The sequence below is a fragment of the Stylophora pistillata genome, chromosome 7 (assembly GCF_964205215.1).
Source record: "Stylophora pistillata chromosome 7, jaStyPist1.2, whole genome shotgun sequence".
In the NCBI taxonomy this organism is placed as follows: domain Eukaryota; kingdom Metazoa; phylum Cnidaria; class Anthozoa; order Scleractinia; family Pocilloporidae; genus Stylophora; species Stylophora pistillata.
In genome coordinates this window covers 22,732,768-22,758,216 of record NC_142525.1, presented here as the reverse complement: position 1 = coordinate 22,758,216, position 25,449 = coordinate 22,732,768, and the positions used below count along the sequence as shown (strand labels likewise).

At 38.9% G+C, this 25,449-nt stretch overlaps 3 protein-coding genes across 9 annotated transcripts in view; 1 reads left to right on the top strand and 2 right to left on the bottom strand.

Annotated features, from left to right (window-relative positions):
- The window catches only part of LOC148727127 (uncharacterized), a 7,022-nt gene extending 366 nt beyond the window's left edge, over positions 1–6,656 (top strand). Inside the window, exons 1-2 of one of the 2 annotated variants that reach the window (XM_088728724.1) lie at positions 1–625; positions 3,788–6,656. The exon at positions 1–625 is cut by the window's left edge and continues 366 nt beyond it. In XM_088728724.1, coding sequence (XP_088584850.1) covers positions 1–591 — 591 coding nt within the window. In that variant the 3' untranslated portion in view covers positions 592–625; positions 3,788–6,656. Of the gene's footprint in view, positions 626–1,962; positions 2,562–3,787 lie in introns of those variants that run through there. The other variant, XM_088728723.1, reaches the window with a different exon arrangement.
- On the bottom strand, positions 819–6,031 carry LOC148727128 (uncharacterized). Of its 2 annotated transcripts, XM_088728730.1 has the most exons (3): positions 5,893–5,998; positions 2,275–2,301; positions 819–1,734 (listed from the first exon to the last, which is right to left on the bottom strand). In XM_088728730.1, exons 1-3 carry the CDS (start codon positions 5,974–5,976, stop codon positions 1,465–1,467), a joined length of 381 nt encoding a protein of 126 aa, XP_088584856.1. In that variant the 5' UTR covers positions 5,977–5,998; the 3' UTR covers positions 819–1,464. The 2 variants fall into 2 exon arrangements, with proteins under 2 accessions (XP_088584856.1, XP_088584857.1); XM_088728731.1 differs by lacking the exon at positions 2,275–2,301 and having other exon boundaries at positions 5,893–6,031.
- Positions 6,657–10,583: 3,927 nt separating the features above from the next.
- Positions 10,584–25,396, bottom strand: LOC111329857 (uncharacterized). 5 transcript variants are annotated; one of them, XM_088727532.1, is made up of 11 exons: positions 25,339–25,396; positions 22,846–23,229; positions 21,746–21,961; positions 20,439–20,962; positions 19,361–19,483; positions 18,844–18,933; positions 18,106–18,480; positions 17,441–17,621; positions 16,905–17,069; positions 14,639–15,312; positions 10,584–11,964 (listed from the first exon to the last, which is right to left on the bottom strand). In XM_088727532.1, exons 2-11 carry the CDS (start codon positions 22,991–22,993, stop codon positions 11,566–11,568), a joined length of 2,895 nt encoding a protein of 964 aa, XP_088583658.1. In that variant the 5' UTR covers positions 22,994–23,229; positions 25,339–25,396; the 3' UTR covers positions 10,584–11,565. The 5 variants fall into 5 exon arrangements, with proteins under 5 accessions (XP_088583658.1, XP_088583657.1, XP_088583655.1 ...); XM_088727531.1 differs by having other exon boundaries at positions 25,220–25,341; XM_088727529.1 differs by lacking the exon at positions 25,339–25,396 and adding an exon at positions 25,084–25,224.
- Positions 25,397–25,449: the final 53 nt, after the last annotated feature.

Sequence of the window (25,449 nt, the reverse complement as noted above, 5' to 3'; positions counted from 1 at the left end):
GAAGGACGCTTCTACATAGACGACAAAAAGGTCATGAAAAAGCTAACGGAAGCTTTCGGAAAGGAACTGTGGGAGCACACTGTCATAGCTCTCACCTTCGCTAATAGAGTGCAAGATCCACGTGAGGGGGACGAAAACGCTTATTTCAAGGAAGAGCTTGGACTTTGGCAAGAAGCAATCGATTCGTTTCTCAAAGACGAGCTGAAGATTGGCCCCGAAATCATCCAATCCCTGCGTATACTGCCCACTGGATATCATACCAGCAAGAGTCGTAAACTTCCCAACTGTGCAGACTGGCTACCTACATTCTGGATGGCTTGTTTTGGCGCTTCAAAAGACAAAGGGGCCATCAACTTGGTTAAGATGAACAAGCGCCGATTAATATACAAGGGGATGAAACCCTCTGATGGAATCAACGAAGGCGGAGAAGATCCTACACCCCCTGTTGGAGGTTACATCCCGATAAACGAAGATCAAGAGCGGTCAATTTTTAAAAGGGTATGGGATATAGTGAAGCCATTCCTGGGAGTTGTAGCTAACATCGTTTTAGGTGCCTTTCTCGGTCAAATGACACGGTGGTTGCTCGGATGAAAAGAATAAACCGGTAGTGCCAAAGGAAAACTAGGTCAGTCAGATTAAATAAACTTATCAGTGACTAGAATTTAGCAGTGAAGTAAGAATGATATTGTGAAAGCAATTCATGGAACATCACTGAACCGTCGGGTTATTTTGAATGATGTTGTTACTCTTTGTTTTGGGTTTTTTCTTCTTCATCATCTTCTGTAAAAAGCTAAAGAAAAGAAATGCAAAACTCAGCATTAATATTTCACTCTTTAGATTTAATAGGTGAGAACAGTGCAAAGTGTCAGTGCATTGATGGAAGAATAAAGTACAATTTAAACCTACTAGTATTTACTAGAAATAACTGCTACTGATTTATCCAAACTTTGCGACTACCACCAATCAACAATACTAATTACATCTTTGACAAAATATGCTTTTTGAATTATGGGTTGGTGATCAGAATCATACCCTACTTGTTTTCTTTAAAGCCCTTTATTTTAATAGGGTGCATAATTACGGCCAAAGATTGTAAACTCCATTATGGACCGATAAAATATCAAATTGCCTTCACATAACTATGAAAATACTGATATGTTACATTAATAAACTACATGCAAGAGTGATCTGTGCAGTAAGAATTTTTTCCTGCATTATTTTCACAACTGCTAAGCAGTCATTAATGTTAAGATCCCCCTCTTATTCATTTATTAATCTAAAGTTCACATAATTATATGATATTCATGTATTCACATGTAATTGATTAACAAAATAGCCAAAATGTTACATTGATAAAATAGCTTAAATATTCTTTCAGTTCTGAAGCTGTCAGGCATGAATTTCCTCATGATAAAATCAGGTAAAGGTAACTTCTTTTAAATTTCCTCATGGTGGAAAAGCAGACTAAATCATAAAGTTAAGTTTATGTTTATGTTTTAGCGTTTTCTTTGTTAATAAAATGGTTTGCTCAAATGGCAAGAACTCAACATTTACAATATAACCTCGTGGTCTTTCTGAAAACACTCCCAATGACTGTTCAACTTTGGAGAAAACCATCTTGAAATCCCTGGGCACCTTGATGCGCTCTTCTCCATCTTTACTTCTGCTGTCTTTGCCGTCTTTGTTGGAGTGGTCTTCCTTATTTGCCAATCCATCTGACAGATTAAATGCCACCTAAACCAGTAGCCAAAATAGTTAAAAAAAATCGCTGATGGGCACTTCACTTACTAACAATATGGGAAGTAAAGAAGATATGTAGTTAAACATTTTCATGCTTATAAGTGAACTTTAGGTTTGAAGATTGATCATTTAAGCTGTAGTAATTATTGAAAATGTCACTTACTAGTGCTCATCTTTGCCCTGGAAACTAACGTAGCTAATATACATGAACCTCCCTTACAGGGTGCCTCTCTTTCCCCACCCCCAAGGGAATGGAAGGCTGACGATAAGCAACTTGTGAGGAGCTGGGACAGGAAGAAGAGAGAAACTAATTGTGGTTCCATACATACCACACAATGTATTCAATCCTCTTTGAATAAATGCACGTACTAATTCCTTTTGCCAGACTCCTATAACTCATTCACAGGATACTAGTGCTTCACACGTTGTACAAAATAATCTTTATCGTAATAGTTATCCTCATTTCATATTGAATAATAAGAAGTAAAATATGTTACAAATGAAAAAATAGAACCTCGATAATGTACCACATACCTCGTTTCTTTGAGTATTGCTGTATTGCTGTTAAAAAAAGAGCAGTTTTATAAATTTTCAAGCAAGTCTCCACTTGGCATGAAAAATATGTAAGGCCATCGGTGCTTGGACATCATCAATTCAAAGAGCGAAGCTCAAGGAAAACTGTGAGTTTCAAGAAACAGATCATGTTCAATGAGAATTATAAAGATATATTTCTCTTGCCAACTGAAGGCTGTTATGTTTATTATACATTAAATATTTTTACAATGTGAGTGAAAAAATGTTTACGAACTGCTTCCTGTTTACTGTGTGGGATGTTTACTGTTTACTGTGTGGGATGTTTACTGTTTACTGTGTGGGATGTTTACTGTTTACTGTGTGGGATGTTTACTGTTTACTGTGTGGGATGTTTACTGTTTACTGTGTGGGATGTTTACTGTTTACTGTGTGGGATGTTTACTGTTTACTGTGTGGGATGTTTACTGTGTGGGATGTTTACTGTTTACTGTGTGGGATGTTTACTGTTTACCGTGTGGGATGTTTACTGTTTACTGTGTGGGATGTTTACTGTGTGGGATGTTTACTGTTTACTGTGTGGGATGTTTACTGTTTACTGTGTGGGATGTTTACTGTTTACTGTGTGGGATGTTTACTGTTTACTGTCTGGGATGTTTACTGTTTACTGTGTGGGATGTTTACTGTTTACTGTGTGGGATGTTTACTGTTTACTGTGTGGGATGTTTACTGTTTACTGTTTACTGTGTGGGATGTTTACTGTTTACTGTGTGGGATATTTACTGTTTACTGTGTGGGATGTTTACTGTTTACTGTGTGGGATGTTTGCTGTTTACTGTGTGGGATGTTTGCTGTTTACTGTGTGGGATGTTTACTGTTTACTGTGTGGGATGTTTACTTTTCAGTGTTCTTTGGGACTTCTGTATTCTCTGAGGTGATAATCACAGGGCTTAAGGGGAAACAGATTCAGGACTTTGACAATTAACTGACTACTTAATACAGGATCATTGATAATATGGTACCACTTAAAACAGGTTTGACTGTACCATCTTCATAAACAGGTTCCTTGTTTTTTAATAACTATAAAATGCATCTCATCTTGAATTCAGTTTTAAACAGACTTACCAGGACAGACAGTTGAAAATATCACTCCAGGTAGATCGACAGACATTCTCCAGTTCTAGCTGGGTATATTTGGTTATGTGCTGCTTAAGACTAATTGCATTGTGTGCCAGAAAAAATTTTTGATGAATCCTTATTTACAAAATGCTCTATCAGTAATAACTTTGAGAGAAACCAACAATTTTAATAGAAGTTGATAAAAATTTTTGAAGGGATGTGTTGTGAGTGACCACTAATTACCGTATTTATCCGTGTATAAGTCAACCCTTTATGACCGAAACTGAATCAGTCCAAAAAATCACCCTCGACTTATACACACTGAATGCTATTGAAAAGAAGAACAAATTTAACTTGAGTACTGACTCTAAAGCGACAGTTTTTTAATATTTTATAGTCAGTACCACTACCATCTGAAGACTCCCACTATCCCAGAAGTATCAGTACTTTCTATCCAAATGTTAGACAGATATTTTGGTACCTGAACATTCCAGTAAGTATAAATTTGATGCTAACTAGTGTCATGAACTCAATGATAGAAGCAGTTTTATTCAATGTCGTGTTGACCGTGACTGCGATTTCTACTAAGTCTGAAGGTGTTTAAACTATATACAAACTTTACCTACACAAGCCAAACTGCTCTCGATACTCCTGAGCAATCTACTTCATACCCCATTACGACGATGCTTCAATAAACTAGCTTATTGAAGTAGCAAAGTATTAGGTAGTCATATGTATGGAGCATTTTTAGCATTAGTCGAGGCGCGACGGGTGTTGTCATGTATGCTCCTCGCAAGGATCAAACGTGACAACAACCGCCACGCCACAAGTAACGCTAAAAAAGCTCCATAAAATTCCTTATAATAGAATTATAATAAAATTATAAGGAATTGTATGGAGCTCTCCGAGATGCTTACAGTGCAAGCCCTGAGTGTCTTCTCATGGACACAGAGATAGGGCGTCTCAACTCACAACTGCTCTATTCTTTAAATTTAGGTACATGGACTTCAAACAAAATAACAAATCTTAATAGATAGCCTACCCCCGTTTGTTTCCACAGTAAACAAGAGCCTACGTGCTTCTCACTGGTTAAAAAAAAAGTAATTTAGGTCGTTTGATGAATTCTTGGAATGCTTCAGTCGGATTAAAGCAGATTATAGGGCATTTATCATCTCCTTTGATTTCATCCGCAGAAACGAAAAGCACGTACCATGGCTCACTGATGCTGAGCTCATAACCCTGAAGGAATTATTATCATTGATATTTCTCGCAATAAATACGATGTTAACCAAGTGACCAAGACATGTAAAACCGATATCCTAATTTTCTGTTATGTACCTCTAATTTTATTTTAGAAAGTACAAATAATAAAGCAATCTCTGTGTAAGCGGGCTGATCTAAACACACTTTCATTGTTTTCCTGCAAAATTTGTGTTTCTGTTCAGAAGAAAACGACCTCCTGCGAAATTTGAAATGTGCCCCTATCAGAAGGGTGAAATACCTCTGTATAGGAAACATGAAAAAAAAGAGGTCCAGTCGATATAAGGTTGCATGTAGCTTTTAAATTTGTGAGAAATGTAAGGTGCTAGCATTAGTCTCTTTTGGAAGAAGACCTTTTGTCGTGACCCTGACTCAGTTTTTTATAGAGAACGTCTCAAAACGAAACAAAATAGAAAATACAGCGCTTGCCATAGGAAAAACAAAACACAATCACAGCACAAAACACGCATACATAATTAAGAACTGTAAGAAAGATGAGAAGAGCTGAGTTTTACTTATAATCCTGCTGTCTGGCAATTGCGCTATCAAATGACTGTGTGACTGAAACTACGTGCAGGATTTCTGCGAAACAACTGAAGACTGAATGAGGCAGATTGTATTACGGTCATGGCCGCACAAGTGTTTTGAGATCAACAAAACAAGAGCAAAGATAAACCTCGCTGCTTAAAAATAACAAGGATCCCTTGTCCAATTCTTGGAAAGCAGCGGTAAGATCAAAGCATATGACTCTCTAGTTAGAAAATCGACGGACATGGCTGTTAGCAAACCTTCCTCTGATGCTGACCTAAAAGCTCTCAAGAGTTATATCTCTGATTTATTTCGTGGGTACTACAAAAAGAATCTTTCTATTCTAGTTATGGGCAAATTTGGTGTTGGCAAATCAAGTCTTGTCAATGCTATAGTGGGGAAACCTGTGTCTTTACATGATGGTCGGTCTAAGCGCCAGAGTTCGAAGTGTGCCATGGAAACAAAGCAATATTTCAGTGATCTTATTGAAGGTATTGACGTGCAAGTATGGGATTCGCCTGGTATGCAAGATGGCGAAGAGAAAGACGACTTGTACCTCGCAGATATACAAGAGAAAACGAGAGAAATCGACCTTATTATTTACTGTTTAAAGATGGATGACAAACGCTTTTACTCCGTTGACAAGATAGCCATGAAAAAGCTAACAGAAATCTTTGGAAAGAAATTGTGGGAACACTCAGTGATAGCTCTTACCTTTGCTAATAAAGTTGAGGATACATCTGGAGGAGACCAAACGACGTACTTTAAGGATGAGCTTGAATTTTGGAAAAACGCCATTCGATCGTTCTTCAAAAATGAGATAATCTCCGACCCTGGATCACTTCAGTCGCCTCCGGTGTGTCCAACCGGATACTACCGTGAACACCGAAGCCTGCCTATCTGTGAAGACTGGCTAACTAAATTCTGGGAGACCTGTTATAACGTTATCAGAAGCAAAGGATCTTTCACCTTAGTCAAAGACAAAAACAGTCTACCTTCATGGAGGATAATCAAGAAAAGGCTTTTAATCATGTCTGTGATTGGTTTAGGGGTCACCGTGGTTTATATAATATTGAACTGGTTGCACCCGAAGAAATTTTCAAAATAAACTGTACTGTGGGAACTTTTGTCATGCAAAATCTAACCTTCTGATTTTGTAGTTATAAAAGGTAAGAGTTTATGAATGAGAAGAGTAGGGAGAAGGTTTCCCTCAAAACCAGGAAGACTGGAGTCTGATGACATCGTCAAAATGTTATATACTCAACAATTTCCTCTTCTTTTACTTCAGCCACATGTTCCGTAACGCATATTCTGAAGCGATACTTTTATTGCTCCATACTTTTTATCCTACTAATATTAGTCCTGCTCTGTGTTTCTGTTGATGTCAGTTTTATTTCTTAGGACCATTAGTAGTAATTAAGTCATAGATTGTTATTATGCAACTCGGTAAAATAAAATGTTTGTTGATGTTTAATCCACTTGGTCATCGAGATTTCGTCTTGTTTCGTCTCCGCTTGTCGCAACGATATTTATCTGCCTGCTTGACTCCCTCTTTGCTGGGAATTGTCATTTTTTATAGTTCCTTTCATCAGTATTAGTTTGTGTGTGGAATTCATTTTCCTGGAACCGCAGAGCACAAAATATTGCTTTCGACCTCTAAAAGTCTGTCAAGGCCTGGGAAAAGGTTTAAAAAAGGGCTAGTTGTGATAATTTTCCGACAAATTTGCCTCGAAAAACTGTTCTTTCACGGTAAAAAGAATAGGTATTATAAAATGACACAAGACCGTATTCTTATGTTTTCTATGGTGCATGAATTATCATGTGGCTTGGCTCAAACATCCAAAAGTGATTACATCAGCCGAGATTTCCTAAAACAAAGCTACGTTAAGGATTTGAATTGAGATTTAAAAAGACCGGCTGACTTCCAACTTTCATTTGAAAGAGAAATCTGATTGTTTCAGTTGCTTGCGTTAGCTGTCTGTGCCGGTTTTACTCAGCTCGACAAACGGATAACTACGATACAAACTCTTAGCTTTTTCGATGCTTACTTGAATAGCTAATTCTTACTTTTCGGGTATATCAACCGTTGACGTTGAAATGAATAACAACAGATACAATTACAGCCAAATCGGTTGTTACCAGGGTAACTCACAAAACAAGAACATATATGCCTCTCTCTCTCACTGGTTGACAATAACAACGATCTGTTCTTCGAATGCAACCGAAGGATAAAAACAGATCATGTGACAATACTTATCTCCAACAAAAGAAGAACATTCATGAATCTCACTGGCTAAAATAAAACAAAGATCGATTGATCTATTTTTGGAAAACCACAGTTGGATCAAAGCAGCTTATGGGACATTTTTTTCTCTCATTTGATTTCATCAACATAAGTAAGAAACGAAAGCATCATGGCTTTTAGCAAACTTCCTAACGATGCTGAACTCAAAACTCTTTTGGGATGCATCCGCGACATTTTTTGTTATAGATACAAAAGGGCTTTTACCATTTTCATCACGTCAGCCCAAGTCCCAAGTCCCCCCAGCGAGGAAGAAGAGTCGTTTTTAAAGAGAACATGGGAGATAATCAACGAATATGCTCCAACAGCTACAATAGCTCGCCTTCTGGCCACCTTCGGTTCTACAGTGTTGAAGTTTCTGATCCGTTTAATAACAGAATTCAAGTCTTAACTAGAACCGTCTCAATAACGTTGCCCAGTCTTTAGCCTGCGAACAGGCTCCCGGCTTGGAGGGCGATATGAATCCCTAAACATGTAGCTTTAGAAACAAAAGACAACTCCTTAGGCCCTAAACAAATTTTCTGTAAGGAGCCGATAAATTTTGACTTGGATAATAACATCAATTCCGTTTTTGCAGGATGAACAGTCATGAAGTTATCCTTAGCCCATTTGTTTATGTCGGCTATCGCTTTCTGAATATTAAATAAAACTTCATCAAAAGTTTTTCCAATGCAGTAGGCTGTGGTATCATCTGCAAACATTTCAACGAAAGCGTTCTTGGTGGCTCCGGGTAGACCATTTGAATAAATGCTGTAAAGTCTGGGACCAAGTAAAGACCCTTGGGGCACACCAGTATCTATTTCCAACAATTCTGAGTTTGAACCATTCATAGTGACAAATTGTTTTCGATTTTCAAGGTAATTTAGGAGCCAATCGTAAAAGGAGCCAGTAATACCTATAGAGTGTAATTTATCCTTGAGAGCTGTATGATTGACGCAATCAAACGCTTTTGAAAATCAATAAAGACTACGCCAATAATATTGCTTTCATCCAGGGCTAAACGCCACTGTTCTGTTAATGAGAGTAAAAGAAGTTCAGGTGAGCCTCCTTTTCTGAAGCCCCATTGATTTATTGAAATTAGATTGTTGCCATATAAGAAGTTGTCAAGCTGTTGGCTGACTACATTCTCTAACAGCTTGCCCGGAATGCTGAGAAGGGAAATCGGCCTGTAGTTTCCGCAGTCAAGAGTGCTCCCTTTCTTGTGAAGACATTTCACTTGTGCCTGTTTCCACTGGCTCGGGAATTTGCATTCCAAAATACTTCTTTGAGCCAGTGGCATAAAGCATCTAAAAATGCATCTAAAAATGCATCTCCAATGAGGCTCAACTCTCTGCTAGATATATCATCAGGTCCACTTGCCTTGCCAGGTTTCAAGCGTTTCAGAGAAGATTTCAGAAGATCCTTATTAAGTGTTATGTCATAAAGAGAGACACTGATATTTCTTGCAAACTGACAAGGAGAGTTTGCTAAAGAATCTTGTGTTGATTTCGAAAGGGATTTTCCAACATTAACAAAAAAGGAATTTAAAGCGATGGCTTTTGATGTATCGTCTGAATGAATCACTCCTGAACTATCTTTAATTGGACCGATATTCGTAGTTGTTCGCTTTCCCTCAAAAGATCTTACTGTCTTCCAAAAATCTTTAGCAGAGGTTGTCTCGTTAAATTTTGATAGCCAGTAATTTGATACCGCTGATCTAAGAAGTTTGTTGCAGTGATTTCTTGCCTTCTTATAATCTATCCAGGCTTGTGAGCCCTTCGGTGTTTGCTGTGCTTTAAGAAGCAGTTTATAGCGTTTGTTCAGCTCTTTTACGTATGGAAGAGTTCATCCAAGGTAGACTTCCACTTCTTATCTTTACTCGTCGAGCGTGAATATGAGATTTCATTATGTCCTTGTATAAACACTCCCAAGCCCAAGTAGCATCGTCCAGATCGTCAAAGATATTGCAGATACCCCATGGGGCAGTAGCAAAGTCCGTTCTTAATAAGTCAAGATCTACTTTTTTGTAATCGTAGACTGTTTTGAGCGTTGGTTTCTGACGTTTCCTTTTGAGGTTTACAACCGCATATGGTGATCTGAAATTCCCAAGTCACAAATACCTTGGTGAGAAATTTTTGAAGTGTCTGAGCAGATTACCAGATCAATGAACGTAGTGGAGGTGTCAGTGATTCTTGTTGCTTTATCAATGACATTCTTTAGATTAAATTTATTCAATAGTTGACGGAATTTCCAGATTGAAGAACTTGTGTCCTGAGCATTTGGCAAAAGATTAAAATTGAAGTCCCCCAGTAAAATTATATTGGTTCGTTTCATCCATATCCGATCCAAAGTAGAAGAAAAACGGTTTAAGAAAGTAGTGCTATCAGGTGGGCGATACACAGAAGCAACTAGAAGTTTCTGAGACGCTACCATTACGTCAATCCATGCAGCTTCTAGAGAGTTGTTTATATCAATGTCTTTACGCTCGTATGCATCTAAATATTCAGCAAAGTAGATAACCGCGCCACCACCTTTTCAATTTCCCTCGTGAATTAATAAGTCATTGTTTGACTCTAAAGCTATTGTTTCAATATATCCTTTTACGGCCACATTTGAGACACTAAACAAAGGGTATAATCAGCTTTGATCAGCTGTTCTTGGGAGGGATGAACAGAAAGTATTAAGGGCATGGCCCTACATCTGTTTCCAAGGTAACCGAGAATACAAGAACAGATAGGGCTTCCTATTGGTTTTAAAATAACTAGCGATTTTCTACTTCTTGGAAGGCAACCGTGTGAAGTGTGGGAGCAAAGCTGATCATACGATCTTATTATCTATTTTATCCTTTATCGCAGGTCAGAAAAGTGAAAGCCGTACGGCTGTAAGCAAAGTTTCCTCCGATGCTAACCTAATTAACAAATGGTAAACACCACAGCGTACGCTATTGAGTTATGGATGCACGCGGGAGGTTGCTAAGCACGAAAGAAGCGAAAGAGTCGCTCAAGGCGATAGCCGAGAGCGGCCGTAGCTTCTTGAGTGCTTAGCAAACCTCCCAAGTGCATCCATAACTCAATAGTGTACAGTGTGGTGTTTACCATTTGTTTTATAACATAACATTGATACATTGTAGCTAAAGAGTTCCCTTTTATTTAACAAATCTTACGTGACCAGAAAATACAAGCGCGCGCGGAAAAATTGGCTTTGCATTTGCTGACGTCAGCAGCGTACACCCATGGGCAAATGGAGGACGCTGAATTGACCAATCAGAGCCCGCGCTTTACTTTGGTTGTGTTATAAAAGCTCTTGCGAGCTGCATCTTTTAAGTTTTATTTAAACTTGTTGAGAATATGTCAAAGTATACTATACTGTGCGAACTGTCGTCAACGCATCCGACCAACTCATAAATTTCCAAATGGTCATCATCAGCAAACCGTTTCTTTGATCTTAAAACTCGTTCCCGGTTGGATTTTTAAATACGTTATTTGCGCTTGTCTTCCTTACTAAGCTCATACATAAAGGTCCAGGTGATTTTAAGTTGAAGGTGATGAATTGAAAAATATCGTCAAAGGAACAGTTTCAGGATTCGTACCTAATTTGAGTGACCTCAGGTCTCAAATAACATGGTTACCTCAGGCATCAGCCAAATCTCAATACGGTACTGGCCCATTCTTCCTTGTGCTCTCAAATTAGCCGCAGGTGTGCATGTCTTACTGCAGCCTTAATTCTGTGTTTCATTCAAACGGGTTTTAAACTGTGTTTACAAATGTATACCTTCAGGCTGCTGCTACCTGTGAACGTCTTGCAATTTTATGAAATAGTAATGAAGTTATGTTACTTTGAAAATTCTGGTCATCACCAGAAATGCATGGTTCAAGACAGAACGAAATATCCCTGCTTTCCAGGTTAAAATTAGGTTTGGTAAGACACACTGTCTTTATTCTCCGCCTGAGGATGTGCTTCATGTTTTTCATCCGTACTCGGATAAACACGCAGTATGTTTTAGACCTCTTTACATTTATTTATTATTTATTTATTAAGTATCAAAATAAATTCGTATCAGCTAAGTTATGAGCGGTGTGTCTGTCATGTTTTCCTCTCTTTTTTCATTAGTGCAAATCTTGCAAGTTAATTGTACTTTCCGGGTAAGTGTCACAGTTGCCTTCATCTTGTTCTGATGAGCTGTGATTGTCCAAATAAGGGGAGAGATCCCCTTTCCCAATATCTCTCCTCTCGTCTGCTACATCTGTGAGAGAAGAAATGGGTAGCAGAGAAATATCCGAGGACACATCGTGAGCAGTGCTATCGTTGGTGTCCGTCTCCATGTGTTCTGTACCAGATATGTGAACCATAGTTACCGCCGCCGGGTCAGTCATTAGCCCCTGGGGTAAATTAATCTGCAGCGATTCCTTAGGGAGTCGTACTGTCGGAGCATCCTCCGGGGATCGTTGGATTTGAGCCACCAACACCTCAGCTTCATTCTCGGTGTCTGATGACTTTATTTCATCCTAAAAAAGGGATAGCGCATTTTGATTTACCATCAAGTTCCACCGAATACGTCAACATCCCAAGCTTTTACATGGAAAATTCCGTACAAAAAAGGGAACAGCTTCAAGAGCAAAAAATTAAATTTTAATTTTGTCCTCAATTTTTTTTTCAAAGTCAGTAATTATATTCCTAGACGCGAGTTATTCAATTGTGAATTGACCCTTGACATGCCAACGCATATTAGAGAGACAGACCTTGTAATAGGCGAACTTTTTCCACGGAGCGTAAATACGGGATTTGTAAAAGGATAAGCCCCACGCCTCCTAAGAACGAATTTGTCGCGCTCCACGTTTAGCAAAAGTGTACAAGGTTTCAAAATACCCTTCGAGAATAGAGGAAACCTATATGAGGGTTTTGAGAAACGTATCTCTGGAGTTATTACTTCAGGAGAGATATATACTCTGAAAGAAAGAAAATAGCGCGCGCACAGAAGAAAAATATTGCCTACTGCCCGGCGGGGGGGGGGGGGGGGTACTCCCTTATAAGGGCTTAATGGGGACATGCGGCCAGCCAGGGTATGTTTTTCGAGATTTTTGTCTTAAACAGGGTATCGAATTTATCATTTTTTGTCTTAATCAGGGTATCGATTTATCAATTTTTGTCTTAAACAGGATATCTTTTCTTGGAAGATAAACAGCAAAATTTTTACAAGCTCTAATTTTAATTAATATTGAATTCCGTTGATTTTGGCATTGATATGATACCAGGCACATTAAATGTCTTAAACAGGGTATCAAAAATCGGAATTCTCTCTTAAAAAGGGTAGGAAAATCAGCGATATTTGTCTTAAACAGGGTCAGGGTATGAGGGGCCGCGCCGCACCGCCCCACCCAAGAATATATTGAGTACCCCCCCGGGGCCTATTGTAACAAAATCTCATCCGGCTTTGCCAAACCTCAAGAACCTACAGATAAAGTATTATGACACCCCAAAACTGACCCTTATTATCACATCGCGAAGGAAAGTCATCTTAAGATATCCTAATAAGAGCTAAACTTTGAGGGTAGAAGATTTAAAGGCGCTAGCGAATGGTAGGAGACGCTCAGGCCTATCAACATCTTTAAATTCAACGGTCGACTGCCTTTTGCATTCCGGCGTGTCGCCTCTCGCAAGTAAGAGGCTTTAATGGATCAAGTGACTCTTTTCATTGCTCTAATTAAACTGTCTTTCATTCAATGATCAAGATAGAAGATTTACCCCACAACACTCGCGATTATTTAATGTCCCTTCACTCCGGAAAGTAGATTTACAACACGATTGATAAATGCCCTTGCAGTAGTAACGCTATGTAACGCAACACATTTAACACAACAATAGGCCTTTTCGCTCCGAAAAAGGGTCTTACTTAAAACACAGGGGGCCCAGACAAGCGACGAGTCTGGTTGTTTATTCGAAATTTAAAGGAATGTATGGGAGAATATTAAAGAGTCTTATTATCGTAAACTTATATCATGAAATGTCTGAGTTAAAGCTCAAAATAAACGTAAACCTACCTCACTTCCTGTGTATTGTCGTTTCTGTGGCTCTAAATGGCGAATTTAAGCGATTTGGTGGGTTTTGCATCGACTGTTACTATACCTTCTTTTAATGTATAGTAACAGTCGACGGAAAACCTACCAAATCGCTTAAATTCGCCATTTAGAGCCACAGAAACGACAATACACAGCAATTGAGGTACGTTTACGTTTATTTTGAGCTTTAACTCAGACATTTCATGATATAAGTTTACGATAATAAGACTCTCTAATATTCTCCCATACATTCCTTTATATTTCGAATAAACAACCAGACTCGTCGCTTGTCTGGGCCCCCTGTGCTTAAAATGCTTAAAACATTTGTACCGTTGGAGCGCGTTTGGTCGGAGCTGTTGAAGAAGGATCAAAGTGGCCATACAAATCTTTGAAAGGCTTCAAACTACGACGTACAACGAATTTGACCTGCTCGAAAACCGCTCTCAAATTACATGCTAAAATACAGTGCTTGCGTTTGTCCTTGAGAACGATATAATACGTGACATATACGCTGGAAAAATACTTCTACGCGTTCAGAATATATCAAATTATATTTACCGCTATGGAAAGGAAAAAGAAATGACCTTACTTTTACGGAATATTCAGTCAAACTCTACCCATTTCTACCGCTTTTACCGCCATATTGAAAGTAACGCTACCACAATGCAATGCAATCGGAGTGCGCACACCGCCTGGTTGATATGGACACCTAGGTGTAACAAAATTTTTCTATCCATAATTATTTGCACTTGGAGCGTTCCGCACGAATATTCGGGAATAGAAATCCAGGAAACCTTAGTGCTGTATCAATCAGAGCCAGAGCCAGTCTGGAAAGAGATTTGGAATTAATGTACATTTGGTTTTTGCTTTAGTTTGCCCTATGATTGGTCCAAAAATACGCGCCACTCTCTCAACCAATCAGATGCACAACCAAAATCAAACGCTTCTTGGTCACCCGCATTTTCTGGCGCTTCACGCAGTTTGCTTGTTTTCACTTCGAAGTTAGACTGGCCTCTGGTTAAATGTTTCTTCTTTATTCTGATTAGCCGATGTGATTGCTTTGGTTTTGGTTCTACGATATTTAATCGAAATTTGCTTTCTATAGCACGGAAAGATAACAAACCTGAAATATAACAGCAGGTGGGGCAAACTGGTCCTCAGGGTGGACGTCTCTGAAATCAAGACTTTGTGATCTTTTACTAGAGTCATTAGAACGTAAAGTCTTGGTGGTAGTTCCTGATCCTTCCTGACCTGTTTCACTTGTTATATGACTCATCATGCTGGAAATACACAAATCAAACCCGCCAGTGAGCTTGTTTCCTTCCAAAACTGCTCCTCCAATCATTTCAGCTCTTCCCTGGACAGGGTGCTGCGAAATAGAATCTTGATCATCAGTTGTGCTTCTCACGACAAATTCAGACACATCTATCTTAGAGTTGTTGTCTAAACCCTCAGTAACAAACTGCTCTTGTTGAACAGTAATAGGTACTTGGATTCCTGAAATTGTTTTTATTTCTCCGTCATCCGAATGTTTCTTTTCAGTTTCCAGGACTACCTCAGTGGTAGGTGAGACGAGTGGGTTCCCTGTGGAAGTAACCAGGGCACATAGGGTGCTCGACGGTAAATGGACTCCTACAGATGAAAGCCTCGTGGCATCCTCTAGGCTAAAATTACTTGAATGAAAAGCGCCGATCGTAGTATACAGGACTTCAGGTTCGGCTTCACTCGAAATGCTTCCACAACTAACTGCACTGAGATCAGCTGTCATAACACCCTGAGACGAATCCGTGAAATCAACTGCAAGATAATAATAACATTACAAGTATAAGAGGTAGTACAAGTATAAGTACAAGTATTACAAGTATAAGAGGTAGTACAAGTATAAGTACAAGTATTACAAGTATAAGAGGTAGACAAACGAGACAACACAGCCGGTAGGAAAACTAGTTCCAAGGATCTGTTTTCCTTCGTTTCCAATTTAGAGACAAAATAAAAGAGAAAAAGAGAGCTGAAACAAAGTTAAGTGGATGGTGATTGTTGATCTGGATAAGTCCACTTTATGAAAACGTTCTCTCTCTTAGCGGGTAAAGAGGTCTTGGAGCCGGCAGTAGACCAGCTTTTTCTGTTCAACAAACACACTATAACATCAACAAACATATGAAACATATGTGTGAACTGCGGTTATGAGACGTATATGAGAACGATCCTTCGCAGTAAAGCACTATTTGAGCAATAGTGAAAATCAGACCTGAAAAAAATTTCAGGCCTGTACGGGATTCGAACCACTGACCTCTGCGATACTAGTGCAGCGCTCTACCAATTGAGCTAACAAGCCAACTGGGAGCAGGCCATCAAATTAATTCGACATAAACCCGTAGATGATAAATCAAACAACAACAAACATATGAAACATATGTGTGAACTGCGGTTATGAGACGTATATGAGAACGATCCTTCGCAGTAAAGCACTATTTGAGCAATAGTGAAAATCAGACCTGAAAAAAATTTCAGGCCTGTACGGGATTCGAACCACTGACCTCTGCGATACTAGTGCAGCGCTCTACCAATTGAGCTAACAAGCCAACTGGGAGCAGGCCATCAAATTAATTTGACATAAACCCGTAGATGATAAATCAAACAACAACTTGTTTGCTTGTTAGCCTGTACCTGTACCTGCGATACTAGTGCAGCGCTCTACCAATTGAGCTAACAAGCCAACAAGTTGTTGTTTGATTTATCATCTACGGGTTTATGTCGAATTAATTTGATGGCCTGCTCCCAGTTGGCTTGTTAGCTCAATTGGTAGAGCGCTGCACTAGTATCGCAGAGGTCAGTGGTTCGAATCCCGTACAGGCCTGAAATTTTTTTCAGGTCTGATTTTCACTATTGCTCAAATAGTGCTTTACTGCGAAGGATCGTTCTCATATACGTCTCATAACCGCAGTTCACACATATGTTTCATATGTTTGTTGTTGTTTGATTTATCATCTACGGGTTTATGTCGAATTAATTTGATGGCCTGCTCCCAGTTGGCTTGTTAGCTCAATTGGTAGAGCGCTGCACTAGTATCGCAGAGATCAGTGGTTCGAATCCCGTACAGGCCTGAAATTTTTTTCAGGTCTGATTTTCACTATTGCTCAAATAGTGCTTTACTGCGAAGGATCGTTCTCATATACGACACTATAACATGTTCCTTGGACGACTCACGAGATTACAAGATCAAGAATTTCGTTTCTTAAAGTCTATTTTTACAAACATAATTTATTGAAGTCGATCATTATTTTCATGTTCAGGCTTTTTGCTCAAAACATCTCAACCTGCGAATAATTCTTCTTAGTTTCCTAACATCCATTTTTACATTACTAACTAAAGAAAGCTCATCACTTTACCTCTTACTGCCTTGTTTCCATGCCGTTTTTGGTGCGCTCTTAAGTTAGCAGCAGTTGTATATGTCTTACTGCAGCCTTCTGTGTTACATTTGAACGGCTTCTGACCAGTGTGTTTACAAATGTGCACATTCAGGCTGCTGCTAGCTGTGAATGCCTTGCTGCATCCTTTACGTGGAACACAAATTAAAACAAGAAATAAATGTCAAATGAACTTCAAGGTTGGTGTCAGCTGAGCACAAGGTACATTGATTGTGGTACAAAATGATTTGGAATTTGGCGAACAATACCAGTGCCAAGAAATAGTAATGAAGTTCTGTTGTCTTGAAAATGGTGAATACTACCAGAAATGGATCGAGGCAAAGAGGGTATTTGAGATATCAAGGGCGAAACTTTATACGCTGAGATACTCGGTCTCAAGCCCTCGCCTGGGGATGCAGTCCAAGGCCGAGTAGAATGACTCCGTTTTGCAAAAATTCAATGGGTTATTTCTTGACCTTTCTCTATCTCTCTTAAGAATTCATTGAAACATTTCTTACCATCAAATGGGCAAACGTAAGGTTTTTCTCCAGTATGAACAAGCTTGTGAGTCTTCAGATGACTTGATCTTGTGAAAGATTTACCACATCCTTCATAATTGCACACAAAAGGTCTCTCCCCAGTATGTTTTCGCATATGTCTCTTGAGTTTGTAGGCACTGGTAAATGACCAGCCGCAACCCTTTAGAGATAAAGGGATAGAGTAAAAAATTCATAGTGTTGGTGCGTTCACCTAACAGTAGTGCATTGGGCTCAAACGTGGCTCCCGATCCAGCCAACAATTGTCCATGTGTTTCCTCAAAAATGGATTAAAGAAATGCTCAATCGTTTCTCAACATACAGTAATAATTTTCTGGCATAATCAGTTACCATAACTACATTACATACCATTTAGGGCCACCTTAAACTGTTAAAAAATTATTCATTGTATCGTTATGAGGATCACATTCAAGGTTTATTCGTTGGTATCTCGACTATCTACAACCCAGGAGTAATAGAAGAGTACTTGAGTCGAACAAGTTGTAAAGAGGGTAGAAAACGCTATTCAACAGATAAATCGCTATCCAGCAGATAAGGCACAGCAAAACATAACGTCCAATAGAAGATTTATCCAGAGGATAGTATTACCCACCCATCAAACAACTAGGGTGAGAGGCAAACTGTACCTGAACTTCACAAGGAAAAGGTCTCTCCCCTGTGTGTGACCTCAGGTGTAACTTTAACTTGGATGCTTTAGTAAATCTTTTCTCACACCCTTCTACAGGACATACATGAGATTTTTCGCCTGTATGAATTCTCATGTGTGAGGTCAAAGCACTAAAAGCAGCAAACATCTTGCCACATGACTCTACTTCACATCGGTATGGTTTGTATTCAGCCGCATGCTTTCTTTCATGCACTTTTAATTTATGTTCTGTGGGAAACGTCTTTTCACATCCTTCAAAACCACACATGAATGAGTCTGTCCTGCAATGTGCCCTGGTATGTGTTTTTAAGTTGTAAGCAGTGGTAAAGCTTTTTCCACATCCTTCATGAGTACACTGTGAAATATAAACAAAAGCATGCCACAATACGCCTTTCTCCTCAGACAGGTAAGAGATTTATGGCAAGGTATGGTAGTAGGTGACAGGAGGGAGACAGTGAATGATACAGGCTAGCTGCTGTCGTGATGTTCATGAGCCTGTACTGGTTACTGCTGCAGGGATGCAGCTCTGTCCAATGTATGAAACAGGACTGCTGTTTCTTTGTTAGAAATTTTCTGGTTCTGCAACTATTCTTCTCTCATACTGTAACAATTATGAGTTGTCCGATGAAATAATTGTAAGACAGCTTTTCAAATAAATAGCAAAACGACTACCATTGAATATCTGTAAAACAAAACGGTCAAATTTTGCCAGTCTTACCAGGAAAGGTTTTTCTCCTGTGTGGCCTCTGGCATGCCTCTTTAACTTGTATGCTGTGGTGAATGCCCACTCACATCCTTCATGGGGGCACTAAAATGACAAAATTTAGCAATGACTAAAAAATTACTATGTCATTCAATAGATCATGCACAAGTATGTGTATGCACTAACATTGTTAAGTTGTTAAAATAAATCAGATCCTTTTGTCTTGAGTATGGAATAAAGAGACTGGAGTCAGCTGATATAAGATTCAAGGCAGTTGGCACCAAAATGAGAGATGAATGCAGCCACCTAACGGTATGTTTGCTGGAATTTAGAGAAAAACGATTCAGATTTGACAAGCATGAGTTCAAGAGATCTGGATATTTGTCAAAGTTTTTTTTGTTTTAATCAAGACCAAGGCAAAGTCAAAGTCCACAAAAATGCAAAAAAAAAAAAAAAAAAAAAAAAAGGAGGCTTAAGGCTTAACTTAAGCTTGCTGGATGGGAAGTTAATACAGGCACATGTTTTACTGTACCTTGTAGGGCCTTTCCCCTGTGTGTGACAGCATGTGCAGCTTCAGTTTGTAGGCCTTGGCACAGACTTTATTGCAGCCAGGATGAGGACAAATGTGCCCTTTCCCATCAACAGACTCATCCTCCTATCCATAAAAAAAAAAAGACACCAAACAGGAATTTTTACAATTGAAATCATTCTGATAACTGTAACTTTCTTATTCCTATGATCTGAACATCAGTTCTCTCCTCTTTCTGCTGTGCATTTCCATTTTGGTCTCTCTTGGTAATGGAATTATGATGTATTTACCTTTATTACATGACTTGGCCAGTCAGAGGGCCAATAACTAAAATCAACCAATCAAAATGCTCTATTGCCGGTCCAATATTCTCTAAGTATTGGACCAGGCACCGTCCCGAATGGTCCCAAATGATACCGCACTTGTGTCGCTTTGAACTTCAGTCGTATAATAAATCTCTTATTAACCAAGCTTGCTCGGGACCGTACTGGAAGAACATCGGCCCTCGGTCTTTTTTGTACGGACCTCGTTGCGCTCGGTCCATACTGTCAAGACCTCGGGCTGATATTCTCCCAGTACGGCCCTTGCGCTTGGTTAATAAGATATATGTATGGCCCTTATTACACACAACTGAAAAATATTGAAATTATAAGAAAAAAACTCCCAGTGTAAGGGCCATATGCTTTGGCACAAGTGGCACTCAGTGCAAAAAAAGCAATACAGCCCCTACATTCAAATATACAAGATGAAAACTGATAAAAAGGAAGGAGATAGGACAGTGGTCATACGATAGAATCTTATTAACTGAGTCAGGTCAGACTTTAGGAGAATATTTCAATGACTGACTGAGTTAGGTCAAGCTTTAAGAGAATATTTTAAGTTCTCATATACTCAGGACCTACAGACTGAGAGTAGGAAGTTCCACAAATACTTGCATTATCCCTTCCAGTCTCCCACTCAGTTTATAAGTACATCCTATCAACTAAAATCAACCTCAGATTCTAAAGACTGACACAAAAACATGTATTGTGACTGTTTAGTAAAGGAGTGTCTCCTACGCAGAGGAGTTTCCCTAACAAACCTGGTTATCCTGGGCAATTTCATTCACATCCATACAAGTATTAGCATCATGTGACATGTTTATCTGGATTGCTTGATTTGCTGTGACTCCAGGTACAAGCATTCCACTCAGTAGAACCTGTTGCTGTTCAGTTAGAATGACATTCCTACCAAAGTCTGCTGATGATGTCAGCACATCAAGTGCAGAATTCCCATCTGCCTGGTTAAGCATTGCAGAACTGGTTGTAACAACTTGATAATGGGTTTCATTATCTTCAGCATCACCTTCTGTTAGGATTGCAGGAACATGTGTTGAAAAGGTACCAACGTCAGTAGTGAGGATTGCATTGTTCACTAGAGATATTGTGGAGTTATGACCTGGGTAAACTTGAATTGTGATCTCCCTCAGGTTATTTTTATTTTGTTCTTGCAGTATGGTAGCATTCTCTAGGGGGACTTCAGAAACTGGTTCATCTTGGTTTCCATGCTGTGCATCCTTTAAAGTAACATCATGGGATTGTTTTTCCATGTCAGAGTTCTCCACTGCTATGAAAAAGGAAATAAAACTTAAAGCTATAAAATAAATTTTGCAGATTCCAAATTAGCAAGGCCTCCAATTTCACCTCAACTCTAATTGGTGCTCCAGGGAGAAGTATCAAGTGAGCAAGACATGACTCAGCAGATGGTACAGGTTTCCTATGGCAGCCCAGAGAGAAGAAACTGCTTTACACCCCACAGTCAAATCAACTCATTTGCAGAGAGGTCATTAAATGTGAGAATATGATGCAAAATTATAAAAGGTCCAATTTCACAGTGGCTCCAGAACTTTATTACTTCAAAAGGTTTAATATTAACACTTCATGGCCAATCAGCAGGTGCATTATACAACTGTTCATCAAGTATGTTATTAGGTTATTGGTCTAGCAAGTCTTCATAAGTACCCCAATGTTGCTAAAGCTCATCCCTGCAATTTCAGTGGCACCACTCAAAATTAGGGATACTGCAGCAATAGTATACATTTTCTCCCTCTGGGGAGGATACCAGGTAGTTTGTCGAGTTTCCCCAACAGTTTCTTGTACCCATTCTGCATACTCTTGGATGGAGGAAGGTTCTTTGAGAGCAATCAAAAGCGTCTTGCCCAATAACAAAACACGAAGGAACATGAGAGGGGCTTCAGCCTAGACCTTTGTGTCAAATGTTCCCAAGGCATATGGTGGCATCAAAATTCTTCTTAACAGTGTCATCTCTGATTAATAGTTAATTATTACATTAACAACTACTTGGTGAGAACAAACATATTAAATAGATTTAAAAAAACTGTCAACCTACATGTATTTAATGAAGAAGATGCCTCTTCTGCATCAAGTTGTTGGCTACCTCTCTGCATTGCTGTTGATGAGCACTGGACAAGATCAGATTCAGTGTTAGGTGAACCTAATGGATCCAGTTCTAGAGAAACCACTCTGTCATCAACACTGATCAGGTTATAACCAGACTTGATTGGTTCATGGTGAAGCGCTTCTCTTTCCAAGTGATTTACTCCACCTATATAAAGAAGGAACAAACTCCTTTATGAATAAAAAGGAATTGTTGAAAATAAGCCTTAAGAACTAACAAGTTCAACATGAACTTCTATAGTAGGGTCAAATGCTGTTTTTTTTTTCTGTACATCTGGTAATACAAACAGACCAATAGAACTAACTCATGAAAATATTACAGAATGGTACATGACTACTTTGCTCTGATGATGGGCTAACACTCAAAATTTCAGCTTAGAAACTCTTTACAGTGGCCAATCTACATTATCAACTTAGATGACAAAATAAAATTTACTTCTGATCAAAGTTTACCAAACTTCTTCCTGAATGGTCAGCTTGTACTACATGTATACATGCTTGCCATTCAAAAGTTCATTCCTTAACCAAATAATTGAATTTCAATTTTAATGGAGGTCCTTTGACATGATTTGACTATAGTTTTATACAGCTGTTTTGAGAAAGGTTGTTGGAAAAAAAAGGAAAGAGTGCATGCATCAAACCTTGAAAGGTAAACTGTATATGTGGCAATGGATGAATTTTATCATTAAATAAAACAATCAACTCATCAAACTTGTTATACTTCATCTTTATAATGCATTCTCAGATTTCCCTGAAATCCTGAGGTCAAGCTGGGACCGTGACCTGAAAACTACCCATAATACCTTTTGGTGTCAGTGTGACAAGCACTTTTATGCTTTTTGTCCCAAACAACCTTTCTTGAAACAACTGTATTCAGTCTTTTTTCACTATTATCTTGAAATGGTGCCATCAACCTTGACAGAATCTTAAACCCTTCACTTCTGCCCTGCCTTCCTATTTCTCACACATTAAACACTCGGAGATGGAGTGCCGCACGTATAATTCGCAAAAATCATTAATATCAAAAGACACCTTCATTAGGAAAGGAACTAATATCTTTATCTCCAATTTCCCCATACACAGAGGGTTGGAATGTGATCTCCATTTCCTCCTCAGGGTTCACATTGTTCCCATGGGGAAAGTGAGATGACAGTTGCTCTTCAATGTTACTGTCCACCATGAAGCAATCTTGTACTGAGCTCTCTTGATCTGTCTCACAGGACTCTGTAGACGCATTAGAGAGAAATTTTTCCTGATATTTATTGTCTCCTGAACCAGTATTTGTTGTTGGAACAGGAAGTTCATTTTGAAGAATACTTGAGGATGATAATTCAGTCTTGCTTAGAGAATGAGATGAATGGTTCTTGTCATCTCTTTTACACACTTCTTTGTCTTTCTGGAGTTCAGAGTTTGCATCTAATAAAAGGTAAGTATATTGAAAAAATCAAAAAAATTTTTTTTAACAACCGATAAGAATACTGCTGTAGACTTTACACTATATCATGTAAATTGAGATAAAAGTATATTATTCTGGAACAAAAGTTATCATTTTTGAGGGAAAAGAAATACTTAATGATTCTATCCCAACAAGCCTGGTGACTCACACGTAACTGTAGGATCTTATCCTAGTTTCCACAATGAAAAATTCTACATGCAAGCACTCCCTTCTTTTTCATAAAGTCCATTACATGGGTCCAAAAAAATCAGTGAAAAGAAATTGATGTTAGCTCTGGGAGTGAAAGCTTCCCACAGCAATCTTTTTTCACTGATTTTTTTTGGACTTGCATGATGAACTTTGCTGAAAAGGAGTGTTGCTATATAGTTCAACAACAAGAAGCAACCGTAGATATCTTCCTAACTTGCCTGGGTAGAATGCTACTCTGTGGAGTGGGGAAGGGGGTGTGTATATATCATGTATCTTTAAGGGTACCTTGATTGACACTCCACCTACACCTGCCAACATGTCAGTCATCTATGAAAATCACATTTATGTGTACTATGGTTTCAGGAAATGTATGAGAGCATTCCTTGCAGTAATAAACCCTACTTATCTAGTAGGTAGAAATAAGGCTTCAAAAAAGTTAAGGCCTGTACGGGATTTGAACCGATGACCTATGCTATACCAGTACAGTGTTCTACCAACTGGGCTACACTATGTTGGTTTGTATTAGACACGTAGAAGTGACATAAATCAATGAACTTGAATATATGAAAATCATTTGTATTGTGGTTTCATGAAATGTGGGTCGCATGTCGGTTGAGTATCGATCAAGTAACAATTGATATATCAACTGATGCATAAATTGATTGAGGTACCCTGAAAAACACAATCCTTATGGGCTATATTCTACACAGGGTGTGACAATTTGTTCATCAATGCATTTTATCAAACAAATTCCTTTGGGGCAGCTTCAAATAGCTGCTGAAAATTTGAAGGTTTGATGCATAGTATACTTCAAAACTATATAAAGTTCTATGGATCAGGGATGGCATCTTGAAGGATTTCTCTTGCACCTTCCCCTCTCCCTTCCCTTGCAAGATGCTAATACATTGCAGGGAATTGCAGTTTGTTCATCACTGTACTCTATTGAAAAAATTATCTTAGGGTAACTTCAAATAGCTGCTGAAAATTCGGAGGTTTGATGCATAGTGTACTTCAAAACCATATCAATTTCTATGTATCAGAGAAGGTATCTTGAAGGTTTTCCCCGGCACTTCCTCGTCTCCCTTCCCTTGCAAGGTGCTGATACATTGCAGGGAATTGCAAGCAAATTTTAGCCAAGTGATCAGGACTTAAACCTAGCACTGGTATTTCACAACATTCTGCAATGTCCTAACCTACTAGCAAAGGTTAATACGTATATGGATTTCGCTGTGATTTCTACCAACTCGTTCTCCCTGTTACATGACAAAATGAAATGAGATGCATTGCCTGTAGCTTTCCTCTACACGACACCTTCTACAAATAGCAGTGTGACCCCTGATCGACAATATGGCGTCTCATGAATTCAAATTAATTCAAAATTGCAATCCACGTTATATTTGATGGAAACACGACGAATTTTGTTCAAATGAGCATATCGAATTCGTTCGAACAATCGTTTCAGCACAAAATTTTTCCGTGTTCTGTCGCGAAAGAAGAATCCAAGCGTTGCATGATTAGACAGCTTGACGATGACGGCGCATTTTAGTGAAGAGGCAAATAAAAAATCCTCTAACGACATAAGTATTTAGCAAAAAGGTTTTCAAACAAAACGGTTATCTTCGTACCACTCGAATTCTGTGGAGGATCATCGTTAGCCCCTGTATTCAAGTCTGGGAGCCCCTTGGAAGATGCTGGCCCCTGCGAGTCCATCATGGCGTCCCCGCTTCATCAACAAGAAAGTAAAATGGCGGACACTCAAACCTTTTGACTTCATCCCCTGGGGGTGGTACTGGGGAGAATTCGGTTCAGAAGCTTTTTCATCGGCGATGACAGAGCTGCTCTTTCAAAATATAACAGGCGCATTTTTCGGTCATAGATACCTTAAAAAAATGCAGAAAATTCGGTTTGAAGCTTCAAGTCGATTCTCACGTGCGTTCAACCCTCGTTCAACCCGGAAATTAGTTCCCAGGAATACATCGATCAAACGCATG

What these genes read in the sequence shown, in the direction of transcription:
- LOC148727128 (XM_088728730.1), bottom strand. Translation starts at nt 5,976, where the DNA reads ATGGCGTTTTTCCAAAATTCAAGCTCATCCTTAAAGTACGTCGTTTGG. An exon ending in CCTCAACTTTATTAGCAAAG is followed by an intron (nt 2,302 to 5,892) that starts GTAAGAGCTATC and finishes TTTTTTTAACAG; the next exon opens with CAATACAGCAATACTCAAAG. An exon ending in GCAATACTCAAAGAAACGAG is followed by an intron (nt 1,735 to 2,274) that starts GTATGTGGTACA and finishes CTACTGGTTTAG; the next exon opens with GTGGCATTTAATCTGTCAGA.
- LOC111329857 (XM_088727529.1), bottom strand. Translation starts at nt 25,171, where the DNA reads ATGATGGACTCGCAGGGGCCAGCATCTTCCAAGGGGCTCCCAGACTTG. An exon ending in TCCTCCACAGAATTCGAGTG is followed by an intron (nt 23,230 to 25,083) that starts GTACGAAGATAA and finishes ACCTTTTATTAG; the next exon opens with ATGCAAACTCTGAACTCCAG. An exon ending in TAGTTCCTTTCCTAATGAAG is followed by an intron (nt 21,962 to 22,845) that starts GTGTCTTTTGAT and finishes TTCTTTATATAG; the next exon opens with GTGGAGTAAATCACTTGGAA.